The 13,613-nt window shown below is 45.3% G+C and overlaps 1 protein-coding gene across 1 annotated transcript; it reads left to right on the top strand.

The window, feature by feature from the left end:
• Positions 1-8,456: 8,456 nt before the first annotated feature.
• LOC124687937 (galactose mutarotase-like) lies at positions 8,457-11,978 on the top strand. The gene is made up of 5 exons (XM_047221665.1): positions 8,457-8,664; positions 8,772-8,821; positions 9,247-9,370; positions 9,473-9,580; positions 11,338-11,978. Exons 1-5 carry the CDS (start codon positions 8,457-8,459, stop codon positions 11,976-11,978), a joined length of 1,131 nt encoding a protein of 376 aa, XP_047077621.1.
• Positions 11,979-13,613: the final 1,635 nt, after the last annotated feature.

The following is a 13,613-nucleotide window of genomic DNA, read 5'->3' on the forward strand; positions in this document are numbered from 1 at the left end:
TAACTAAAGCCATGATTCATGGTGGAAGTTTCAGTTTTGGACATATATCCTCAATCTCATATGAGAATAATAATTGTTGCCACATGCTTATGCATTAAAGAGGAGTCCATTATCTCGTTGTCCATGTTGTCCCGGTATGGATGTCTAAGTTGAGAATAATCAAAAGCGAGAAATCCAAAATGCGAGCTTTCTCCTTAGACCTTTGTACGGGCGACATGGAGGTACCCCATTGTGACACTTGGTCAAAACATGTGCATTGCAAAGATCCGGTAGTCCAAGTTAATTAGGACAAGGTGCGGGCACTATTAGTATACTATGCATGAGACTTGCAACTTGTAAGATATAATGTACATAACTCATATGCTTTATTACTACCGTTGACAAAATTGTTTCATGTTTTCAAAATAAAAGCTCTAGCACAAATATAGCAATCGATGCTTTCCTCTTTGAAGGACCATTCTCTTTACTTTTATGTTGAGTCAGTTCACCTATCTCTCTCCACCTCAAGAAGCAAACACTTGTGTGAACTGTGCATTGATTCCTACATATTTGCATATTGTACTTGTTATATTACTCTATGTTGACTATTATCCATGAGATATACATGTTACAAGTTGAAAGCAACCGCTGAAACTTAATCTTCCTTTGTGTTGCTTCAATACCTTTACTTTGATTTGTTGCTTTATGAGTTAACTCTTATGCAAGACTTATTAATACTTGTCTTGAAGTACTATTCATGAAAAGTCTTTGCTTTATGATTCACTTGTTTACTCATGTCATTACCATTGTTTTGATCGCTGCATTCACTACATATGTTTACAAATAGTATGATCAAGGTTATGATGGCATATCACTTCAGAAATTATCTTTGTTATCGTTTTACCTGCTCGGGACGAGCAGAACAAAGCTTGGGGATGCTTGATACGTCTCCGACGTATCGATAATTTCTTATGTTCTATGCCATATTATTGATGATACCTACATGTTTTATGCACACTTTATGTCATATTCCCGCATTTTCTGGAACTAACCTATTAACAAGATGCCGAAGTGCCGGTTCCGTTTTCTCGCTGTTTTTGGTTTCAGAAATCCTAGTAACGAAATATTCTCGGAATCGGACGAAATCAAGACCCGGGTTCCTATTTTCACCGGAAGCATCCAGAACACCCGGAAGGACCGGAGGGGGGCACTGGGCCCCCGGACCATAGGCCGGCGCGGCCCAGGCCCCGGCCGCGCCGCCATATGGTGTGGCCACCCCTTCGACCCCCCTGCGCCGCCTCTTCGCCTATATAAAGCCTCCGTCGCGAAACCCCTGATGCGAAGAACCACGATACGGAAAACCTTCCAGAGCCGCCGCCATCGCGAAGCCAAGATCTGGGGGACAGGAGTCTCTGTTCCGGCACCCTGCCGGAGCGGGGAAGTGCCCCCGGAAGGCTTCTCCATCGACACCGCTGCCATCTCCACCGCCATCTTCATCATCGCTGCTGCTCCCATGAGGAGGGAGTAGTTCTCCATCGAGGCTCGGGGCTGTACCGGTAGCTATGTGGTTCATCTCTCTCCTATGTGCTTCAATACAATAATCTCATGAGCTGCCTTACATGATTGAGATTCATATGATGATGCTTGTAATCTAGATGTCATTATGCTAGTCAAGTGAGTTTTACTTATGTGATCTCCGGAGACTCCTTGTCCCACGTGTGTAAAGGTGACGGTGTGTGCACCGTGTGGGTCTCTTAGGCTATATTTCACGTGAATACTTATTCACTCGTTGAATGGCATAGTGAGGTGCTTATTTATATCTCTTTATGATTGCAATGTGTTTGTATCACAATTTATCTATGTGCTACTCTAGCAATGTTATTAAAGTAGTTTTATTCCTCCCGCACGTGTGCAAAGGTGACAAGTGTGTGCACCGTGTTAGTACTTGGTTTATGCTATGATCATGATCTCTTGTAGATTGCGAAGTTAACTATTGCTATGATAATATTGATGTGATCTATTCCTCCTACATATGCATGAAGGTGACAAGTGTGCATGCTATGTTAGTACTTGGTTTAGTCTTTTGATCTATCTTACACTAAAGGTTACTAAAATATGAGCATTATTGTGGAGCTTGTTAACTCCGGCATTGAGGGTTCGTGTAATCCTACGCAATGTGTTCATCATCCAACAAGAGTGTAGAGTATGCATTTATCTGTTCGTTATGTGATCAATGTTGAGAGTGTCCACTAGTGAAAGTCTAATCCCTAGGCCTTGTTCCTAAATATCGCTATCGCTGCTTGTTTACTCGTTTTATCGTGTTACTACTCCTGCGTTACTACTGCTGCGTTACTACTGCTTGTTTACTGTCCTGGGCAAAGCACTTTTCTGGTGCCGTTGCTATTACTTATTCATACCACCTGTATTTCACTATCTCTTCGCCGAACTAGTGCACCTATTAGGTGTGTTGGGGACACAAGAGACTTCTTGCTTTGTGGTTGCAGGGTTGCATGAGAGGGATATCTTTGACCTCTTCCTCCCTGAGTTCGATAAACCTTGGGTGATCCACTTAAGGGAAACTTGTCTGCTGTTCTACAAACCTCTGCTCTTGGAGGCCCAACACTGTCTACAAGAATAGAAGCTCCCGTAGACATCAATCGCACAGGATGGCACACCGAACTTGAGAGTACCGAGTTTTCCGAGTCTCGTAAACATTCTTTACTTCATCGGTTTCAGTTTCGCAGGAGGGTCACCTAGCGGTGCATGAAGCACATATTGCAGGCTTCCACCATTGAGGAAAATCCTCACATGACGGAACCAGATCGGTGAAGTTGCTACCGTTGCTCTTAAGCTTTTCTTTCTCTAGGAACTGGTTAAAATTGATTGGGGACGCCATATCTACAACATATATTTGCAATAGTTTAGACTAATGTTTATGACAAATTGAGTTCAAATTTTAATTCAACATAATTAAAAATCTAGGTGAACTCCCACTCAAAACAATATCCCTCGCATTGTCTTAGTGATCACACGAACCAAATCCACCACACCTAAGTCCGATCATCACGAGACAAGGTGTAATTTCAATGGCGAACACTCAAAGTGTTCATCATATCAATCATATGATTCATGCTCTACCTTTCGGTATCACGTGTTCCGAGACCATGTCTGTACATGCTAGGCTCGTCAAGGCCACCTTAGTATCCGCATGTGCAAAACTGGCTTGCACCCGTTGTATGCACTTGTTGATTCTATCACACCCGATCATCACGAGATGCTTCGAAACGACAAGTCTTGGCAACGGTGCTACTAAGGATGAACACTTTATTATCTTGATATTTTAGTGAGGGATCATCTTATAATGCTACCGTCGCGATCTAAGCAAAATAAGATGCATAAAAGGATTAACATCACATGCAGTTCATATGTGATATGATATGGCCCTTTTGTCTTTGCGCCTTTGATCTTCATCTCCAAAGCACGGACATGATCTCCATCATCTTCGGGCATGATCTCCATCATCGTCGGCGTAGCGTCAAGGTCAATGGCGCCGTCTTCATGGTTGTTCACCTCATGTAGCAACTATTACAACTACTTTGAAATACTACTCAACATGAAATTTAAAGACAACCATAAGGCTCCTGCCGGTTGCCACAATACAATAATGATCATCTCATACATATTCATCATCACATTATGGCCATATCACATCACCAAACCCTGCAAAAACAAGTTAGACGTCTCTAATTTGGTTTGCATATTTTACGTGGTTTAGGGTTTTCGAGTAATATCTAATCTACCTACGAACATGAACCACAACGGTGATACTAGTGTTGTCAATAGAAGAGTAAATTGAATCTTCACTATAGTAGGAGAGACAGACACCCGCAAAGCCACTTATGCAATACAAGTTGCATGTCGAGCGTGGAGCAAATCTCATGAACGCGGTCATGTAAAGTTAGCCCGAGCCGCTTCATCTCACTATGCCACAAAGATGCAAAGTACTCAAACTAAAGACAACATAAGCATCAACGCCCACAAAAACATTGTGTTCTACTCGTGCAACCATCTATGCATAGACACGGCTCTGATACCACTGTAGGGATACGTTGCATAGAAAACAAAAAATTTCCTACCGCGAGAACGCAATCCAAGCCAAGATGCAATCTAGAAGACGGGAGCAAAGAGGAGATGATCGAGACTCACCCTTGAAGATTTCCAAAGCCTACAAGATGAGGCTCTTGTTGCTGCGGTAGACGATCACTTGCCGCTTGCAAAAGCGCGTAGAAGATCTTGATCACGGCGCCACGATCGGGCAGCACCTCCGTACTCGGTCACACGTTCGGTGTTGATGAAGACGACGTCCTTCTCCCCGTTCCAGCGGGCAGTGGAAGTAGTAGCTCCTCCTTGAATCCGGCAGCACGACGGCGTGGTGGCGGTGGAGATGGAGAACTCCGGCGGAGCTTAGCTAAGCGTGCGGGAGAGGTGGAGGAGAGAGGGGGCGGCTAGGGTTTGGGAGAGGGGTGGCCGGCCACTATGGGGTGCGGCCTCCTTGAGGGCTTGTGGTGGCCGGCCCCCTCCCCTATGCCCCTCATTATATAGGTGGAACCCCAAGTGTTGGACTACAAGTCTTCGAATAAGACCCCAACCCATAACCTTCCATGTTGTAGGGAAACCTACCCAAGGTGGGACTCCCACCTCAAGTGGGATTCCCACCCTTCCATGTGGGGGCGTGGCCGGCCCCTATGGTGGAGTCCACTTGGGACTCCACCCCTCTAGGGTTGGCCGGCCATGGTGGTGGAGTCCCCCCGGGACTCCGCCTTCCAAAGTGATTTCTTCCGGACTTTTCTAGAACCTTCTAGAACCTTCCATAAATGCACCGGATCATTTTCAAACTTATAAAATGACTTCCTATATATGAATCTTATTCTCCGGACCATTCCGGAACTCCTCGTGATGTCCGGGATCTCATCCGAGACTTCGAACAGTTACTTCGAACTCCATTCCATATTCAAGTTCTACTATTACAACATCAAACCTTAAGTGTGTCACCCTACGGTTTGCGAACTATGTGGACATGGGTGAGAACTCTCTCCGACCAATAACCAATAGCGGGATCTGGAGATCCATAATGGCTCCCACATATTCAACGATGACTTAGTGATCGAATGAACCATTCACATACGATACCAATTCCCTTTGTCACGCGATATTTTACTTGTCCAAGGTTTGATCATCGGTATCACTCTATACCTTGTTCAACCTCGTCTCCGACAAGTACTCTTTACTCGTACCGTGGTATGTGGTCTCTTATGAACTTATTCATATGCTTGCAAGACATTAGACGACATTCCACCGAGAGGGCCCAGAGTATATCTATCCTTCATCGGGATGGACAAATCCCACTGTTGACCCATATGCCTCAACTCATACTTTCCGGATACTTAATCCCACCTTTATAACCACCCATTTACGCAGTGGCGTTTGATGTAATCAAAGTACCTTTCCAATATAAGTGATTTACATGATCTCATGGTCATAAGGACTAGGTAACTATGTATCGAAAGTTTATAGCAAATAACTTAATGACGTGATCTTATGTTACGCTTAATTGGGTGTGTCCATTACATCATTCATATAATGATATAACCTTGTTATTAATAACATCCAATGTTCATGATTATGAAACTAATCATCTATTAATCAACAAGCTAGTTAAGAGGCATACTAGGGACTCTTTGTTGTTTACATATCACACATGTATCAATGTTTCGGTTAATACAATTATAGCATGGTATATAAACATTTATCATAAACATAAAGATATATAATAACCACTTTTATTATTGCCTCTTGGGCATATCTCCAACAGTTTGTAGACAGAAAGTTTGGTGGTGTCGAGGTTTCGACCTCGCGGGGCTCTTGTGAAACAGATCGTCCAGGGGTTGTGGATAGGGTTTTTTGGGAGAAATCCTTGTCAGCTCACCCGACACCAGCGCGGTGCCGCCTGCGGGTGGCACCATTCCTTCCTGGAGGGCATCGTGGCTACCCTTCGCCCACTTCACTCAGTGTACCGAGGGAAAATCGTAGGACCATCTGGTCCGGGCAGCAGTGTTGTCGCTTATTGAAGGTGTTGCTTGGTACTTGACGATCCGGTGCTAGGAGCGTGGTGGTACTTCTCTGAAGGGTGCATCGGCTGCGGGTCTCTTTAGTTTAGTATCATCTTCAGTCTCCATTTTGTTTCTTCTTTTTCTTGGTTGGGCGTGTGTTTGCTGCTGCCCCATCATTTTGTTTCGTTTTGAGACTGATCTGGTGGTTGTATCCTATGGTAGCTATATTAATATAGTAGGGAGAAAACCGGTTTCGAGGAGAATAGTTGGCGAGATTGTTATATCACCAACCACTACATCATATTTCTTCCTGCAACATATACGAACAAATTAGAGAAACATTTGACTTATGGGTATACCCCTAGTTGCTTAGCATCCTTTCATATATGGTGTAGATTGTAACACTAATTTTCGAAGAGGCAAACACTGATAGACAAGCTAAAAACAAGTTCAATTGCAACACATATTTTTTCGGTTCACGATAATTCAATGTGTCTTGTATTGCATATAAAGTAGTGAAGAGAAAGAAGATCGGCAATGATCAATAGAGGCATCTTGCTGTAGTTGCTGACAATCTACAAGAAAATTGGTCTCAGTGAAAAAAAATACTTCCAATCATGAATCTATATCATGGTCTTGGATGTGGAACTGGCACATGAGAGAGATCTGAGAAGATCTCAAAGAAACAGGAGAAGAAGAGAGGGTGATCCCGAGTGGCTAATATGTCTACACTGAAAGTGTTAATGCTGGACTAGTTGTAGGCATGTCCGGAGACTTCAGAGACTAACTTCAGATATGCATCAACTGCTTGAGAAAGAGTGTGATGGTGCATCTTACTACTGACGAGCACCATTGCTCACATGTGTTACTTGACTTTGCGTGTCACTTTTGCAAACTCAATCTGGCGTCCGGTAAGGTCATCACTAACCGGTATCCGTCACCGACATACTATTATGAACTATGTTTAGGCAAAATTGATTAGTCGGTTGGAGGTTTTGGTTACCCGTTGAACATTTTTACAAGATCAGAGGACTAGTATTTATCGGCGGTAAGGAAAAAAAATTGGCAATTTAACACCTAGTGTTTGAAACAAACTTCGAAATTTACCCACTATTTATTAATTTTCTTACATAACTGTGACCTACACAAAATTGGCAAGTGTGGTTACCAACAATACTGGCCGGTTACTATCAATCTGCTTAGAGCTCGCCAAACCTGCACGTACTCCACTTATCTACCAGAAGAACATCGTGCGACTACTCTTGCTACATGCTTTTGCCTATCACATCGCATATTCGGTCACTCACTCCTTATCATGTCGTGTGATCACCATACTTGTAAGGCATGTACTCTCACGAACGCGCGCTGCTGCTAGTCGGTGCCGCTAGACAAGACAAATGTACAACCATAGTCTCAGCACCATCCGTAAATTCGTTGGTTCGATCAAAGAAGTGCTGCACAAGATAGTCACCGGAGGAAGCTAGCTTACGGCTAATTTGCGTGGCCCGAGGCAGGCCGACGCAGGACCATATCCATAATCATACCTAGACAGAAAACTCGTTGTAGGCACATCCGGAGACTTTAGAGACTAACTCCAGATGTATGCATCAGTTGCCTCTGAAAGAGTGGGACGGTGTATCTTACTACTGACTATCACCATTGCTCACATGTGTTACTGTTGATTTCACGTGCCACTTTTTACTACATCAGCTAGTAGGACTAGTATTTATTGGCGGTAAAGGGATTTTTTTTTGGCAATTTAACACCTAGTGTTTGAAATGAACTACGAAATTTACTCAATATTATTTATGAAATTTCTTACACCACTGTAACCTACACAAAATTGGGCAGTACTGTTACCAACAATAGTGACGGGTTACTAACAATCTGCTTAGCGCTCGCCAAACCTGCAAGTAGTCCACCTATCTACGAGGACATCGCGTGACTACTCTTGCTACATGCATTTTCCTGATTACATCGCATATTAGGTCACTCAAACCCTGATCATGTGACATGTGTGATCACCATACTTGTAAGTCAGGTAGTCCCACGAACATGCATGTACAGTCACAGCCAAAGCAGCACCATCCGTTTGTTCCGATCAAAGAAGCGCCACACAAGATAGTTACCGAATAGGGGAGGAAGCTAGCCTACCGCTAATTTACGCGGCACGAGGCAGATCGGTACAGGACCATATCCATAACCATACCCAGACAGAAGACTCGATATTGTAGGTGGTCACACAGACCAAGGAAAGGAACTACGAGGCCACTTTATATCTTCTCGCCTCCGCGCACGTCTGCATAAGCAGCTAGCACCAGTGCTCTTCTAGGTGACTGTAGATTTCTTACACTGCAACACCTTGTGATGAAAATGGCGAGAGCCCTGCATCCACTGTTTGTCGCCGTTCTTGCCTCGTGCCTTGTGACGGTGCTGGGTCTGTCCGGCGGCGCTGCCGATGCAGGTGCCGGGAGGAAGATGGTTGGCGTCTATGAGCTCAAGAAGGGGGATTTCTCCATCAAGGTCACTAACTGGGGCGCTACTCTCATGTCTGTCGTTCTCCCCGACTCCAGAGGTAATGATATGCTTCTTTCTTACCAGAGTTCTTTGATCTGTTCTTAACTTTATCTACATGAGTTATCCGGACCTTGACAATTTTCGAACCTTCCATTTTCATTGTAGGAAATTTGGCAGATGTAGTCCTCGGCTACGATACAGTTGCTGAATATGTTGTAAGAACATAGATCCCTCTGTTCTTTATTGTCTTTTTAGCTGGCACTAGTATTTAACTATTTATAGAGGTGCTAGGCAAATATTGTGCATGCAGCTTGTACTCTCAATTTTCGTGTCCAATTCAGAATGCATCTGGTCTTTCTTCATCATGTTAAGTTATGTACATAGCATGTATTCCCCCTTCCTTGTCTCTCAGCATCTTAAATCCTAACCTGTTTGCTTAATTCGTCCTCTGCTCCTCATCTGCTAACCATTTCCTTTTTGTCGAATGATGCCAATCACCATTCCTCACTCCGTTCATAAATAGATGTCTTAGATTTGTTAAAACCACGTAGTATTTGATATCTTGAAGTGGTTGAAACCTCAAAATTATAGCACTTCTTTGTTTCCACTCTCAGTCTCAAATCTGGCGTTTTATGTGCAGAACGGCACGGCCTACTTCGGAGGGCTGATCGGCCGCGTTGCCAACAGGATTTCTGGTGCCAGGTTTACGCTGGACGGCAAAGCCTACCGGCTGTTCCCCAACGATGGCAAGAACACCCTCCACGGTACGTACAGTACAAGAGGATTTTCTTTTTTTCTTTTCCCCCTCTTGCAAGAGGCCATGCTAGGAGCTGTGATCGGTCATCTTTTTTCCCGTTGTTGTTCAGGTGGCCACCGAGGATTCAGCAAGGTCGTATGGACGGTGAAGGAGCACGTCGGAGGTGGCAGCTCCCCGTTCATCACTCTGTACTACCATAGCTTCGACGGAGAGCAAGGTAAGGAGTTTTGGAGCAACCATAGGCTCATAGCTACAGCTCTTTGAGTTTCCACTTGCCCTTGCAATTTTCTGGTATGACCAAGCGTTTTTCCTTTTTCTTTTCTATATCTCGAGTGCGTGCGCAAGTAGCTAGATGGGGTGTGCCAGGATACATAAGACTTGTTACCTCCTTTTGCAATGAAGAACTTTGGCACCTGTGTTGCAGCTGCCTGCAGATTCCTATGTTTGATATGTATATCACAATATGGGGGAAATCATTTTGCGTGCGTAGGTATTGGCCCTTTTTCCCCTTCCTTTTCATTGTGGAATAGCAACAACAGTAGTGACTAGTGAGCTGGTCTCATGCGCATCATGCTGGTCAGCTGGCATATACACTTGTAGACGAGCCTAGTGGAACAAGAATGATATGACATGATCCAAGTAAATTTCAGGAGGTAAAATTCCGACTCGTAGAGTGTACTATACCCACTTTCTAGAGAGAGAAATTCCTGAAATTAATAGTATAAAAAAGGGTTATTTGAAGCACAATGCTTGAGACATGGTTTCAGTAGATTGGTGGCCCAGCTCTCTAAAACCTTACCTTTAGAGATGGTTTAGTGAAGATGCAAAAGATGGAGCTCGAGTGCCTCGAGTCCACTTCGAAAGGCTTTGATGTAATTCATGTTGGTATAACAATTAACAACTCTTCGTTGCAGGTTTTTGTTGGGGTGTGACTATTTCCCAATCGACTTGTTCTCAGTCAGATGATGTCATTAAATTTTAGTTACAATAATTTTTTTAAACCACACTCATAAAAAATATACAAAAAAACAGTTATCGCAGGAGATAGGTATTGACAGCGCAAGGCAACATGAAGGATGATTCTTTGCACCTAACCATCACGCCACTGATAGGTCTTTGTTAAACAAAGTATACGTTAGCTATTTTATAGAGATTTCAATTTAAAATTCAAATTAAGCCAAGTTTTATTGGCCGGTATTAGCATTTCCTAAGGGTAACGAAAATTTTGGTTTTCGGCCGGTTTCTGAAATTCTCAGCCAAAAACAACTCATAACTAGCACGATCACGAAGAAAATCTAACGATCTGGATCATTTTTCCTTAATTGCTTCAGTGGCGAAGCTAGAGCATAGTTTTATTGGGTTCAACTCTATTGCTTATGACACAATCTTTCGCTAAAAAGCGTTGGCAGGACTAAGTTAGTGAATGATCTGCAAAAACCATTGGTTCATTTGCGCCCCATCGTTCTATACCAGCTCTAGTCACTGGTTGCATCATCATTTACAACTAAACGAATCTCATTTGCAACTCTACTTAGAATTTATATACACAAATCACAATGCAATCAAACGGTAAACAGTGCAGAAGTTAACCGAGCATAAACTAAGTTCTTAGCTAGCTGAGAACTAGCATATTCCTTTTGTTAGACCTAACAATTAATAACTGGTCCAAACATTTTGTGTAAAATACCATTGGCTAGTGCATAATTAAGGGTGTATTTTACACCCCAGCAGAAATAACACCACTCTCATTACAAGCAACCTTTGTTACATTTACCTGTAGTTTTTTTAGTATTAAAAGCCATATAGATCAATTGAAGCAGAGGGTGTGTTCCCCATTTCGGAAAAAAAATGTAGTTCTCTCACCGTTATTGCGCTATTGTCACTTTTCCTAGTAACATGATTGCCCTATTGTTACTGAATTGATGTATTTATATGCATGGATTTTAACCAAGTAGTAGAGCTGAACTTCAACAGGTTTTCCAGGCGACCTGGACGTGTATGTGACGTACCAGATCTCGGACGCGCACGTGCTGAGCGTGCACATGAACGCGACGGCGCGGGACAAGGCCACCCCGGTGAACTTGGCACACCACGCCTACTGGAACCTCGGCGGCCACGGCAGCGGCAGCATCCTCGGCGAGAAGGTCCGTCTCTTCGCGTCCCGGTACACGCCCGTGGACGCCGCGCTCATCCCGACGGGGCGGCTCGCGCCCGTGGCCCGCACGCCCTACGACTTCCGCAAGCCGGCGACCGTGGGCGCGCGGATCGGCGGGCTCCTGCACCGCGGCGTCACGGGGTACGACACCAACTACGCGGTGGACGGCGGGGAGCGCGGCGGGCTGCGGCGCCAGCTGCGGCGGGTGGCGGTGGTCCGGGACGGCGCGTCCGGCAGGGCGATGGAGCTGTGGGCCGACCAGCCCGGGGTGCAGTTCTACACGGCCAACGGGCTGAGCGGGGTGAGGGGGAAGGGCGGCAAGGTGTACGACCGGCACGACGCGCTGTGCCTGGAGACGCAGGGGTTCCCCGACGCCGTGAACCGCCCCAATTTCCCGTCGCAGATCGTCAGGCCCGGGCAGGTGTACAGCCATGACATGGTGTTCAAGTTCTCCTTCTAGTGCTAGTAGTGGTGCTAGAACTCCACTGATGGCCAGGTTTTGGTGCATGGATCCCAATCGCTTTGTTAGCGTGTACCTTCAGAATTTGATGGTTTGAGTTTGAGCTTGAAGGAGAGGAATAACAGCATGCATGCTGCAGGTTTCAGGGTAGTTCTGCGTAGATTATTTCCCGGCGATTAATTAGGCACCTCGATCACTTTGGGGATCGGAGCAGCGAAATTGGGGAAGCTGCCCTTGCTGATAGGATAACAAGCATATAAAACATTGACTAGCCCTTAAAAGCCCGGGTGATCCAGACAAGAGCAGCTATAGTTGATTCAAGTTTGAGGCTTGCTTCAGTACAACCCCTTCCCCTCTAAACTCAAACTCATCAAGGGCTCATGAGTTTGAGTTTGGGGGGAGAGGGTTATGATAGGGCTGGGTACTAGCAGCAGGAGGTGGATTTCGAATGAGCTAATCCAGAAGGATACAATCACTTATTACTGTGTCCATGGAACAATTTCCACCATACATGCAGCTAGCACAACAGAAGCACCAGCTAAATATCATAGGCCATTGATAAAACCCAGTTAAGCTTGGCCAAAGATAACTTTTGAGAACATGTGACGGACACCTAGATCGCTAGCTCCGGCGGAGACCTTGCGAGGCAGGGCACCTGCCGTGGCCGGTCCTGCGGCGACCTCCAAAGTGGACTGTCCTTCGGCGGCGATGAGAGGGGCGTCCCCGGGGCCACAGCATTCGCGGTCGCCGTTGCAACAGTTGAAGCGGCAGCAAGGGGGCGGCAACACCTGGCCATCGCTGTGGGTGAGCGCCAGCAGGAGGACCAGGAAGAGGGCGCCGATCATCTTGGAAGCCATCGCCGTCCCAGTGGTAGCCTTCACAGGTGGTTTTGTTATAACTTGCTTGTGCTACGGGGCTAAAACCTCTCTGTGATGTGAGCGGCGTTGGTATGTGTGAGGTGTGCTCGCTCTTGGTCCGCTTCCTCTTTATAGGCCTGAGCAGCAGGTCCTCTTGGTCACATTGATGGAAGAAATTGAACCGGAGATCTGAAGCATTAAAGATCCGTAATCCAGCCATGATATAGCATTAAGATTACACCTCAATGAATGAGTACAAATAGTAGATGGTTGATATCCATGAAAGGTGGTCACAAGTTATCATGGATCGTCCGAAGATTTGTATGGCCAATTAATGTACCATTAGAAGTAAAAGAACAAAATATTGACATATCCCATTAACAGAGGGATACCAAATGTAGGAAATAATTAATGATTGCAAATCTTTTGACAGATATTTTGATATCGGACGTTTAAAGCTAAGGAAGCGCTAAGCGTCCCCGGTGTTTGGTGCGGGTACAGAACGTACAGAAACGCCAGGTGCATGTGGCTGGACCCCACCGCCCAAAGGACCGCACAAGTTTATAGAGAAAGGAAAAAAATCCACGTCGTCTCCGCAAGATTGCAACGCCCGTACACTTTCATCAGCAATAGCAACTCCGGCGAGATTGCCGCTGCTCGGAGCAGTGTCGCCGCGCTAGCAGCACCATGACCCTTTCCTCACGCCGCCGCCTTCAGCTGGTAGCAACCTCGCAACACCACAACCTTGTCCATGGCAGCATCTCGCCCACCCGTGGTA

Source organism: Lolium rigidum, chromosome 2, assembly GCF_022539505.1.
Source record: "Lolium rigidum isolate FL_2022 chromosome 2, APGP_CSIRO_Lrig_0.1, whole genome shotgun sequence".
Lineage (NCBI taxonomy): Eukaryota > Viridiplantae > Streptophyta > Magnoliopsida > Poales > Poaceae > Lolium > Lolium rigidum.

Excerpts from the sequence above, each read along its gene's own strand:
- LOC124687937 (XM_047221665.1), top strand. The coding sequence starts at position 8,457 with ATGAAAATGGCGAGAGCCCTGCATCCACTGTTTGTCGCCGTTCTTGCC. Across the intron at positions 9,371-9,472 it reads TGGCAAGAACACCCTCCACG|GTGGCCACCGAGGATTCAGC; the intron begins GTACGTACAGTA and ends GTTGTTGTTCAG. Across the intron at positions 9,581-11,337 it reads TAGCTTCGACGGAGAGCAAG|GTTTTCCAGGCGACCTGGAC; the intron begins GTAAGGAGTTTT and ends GAACTTCAACAG.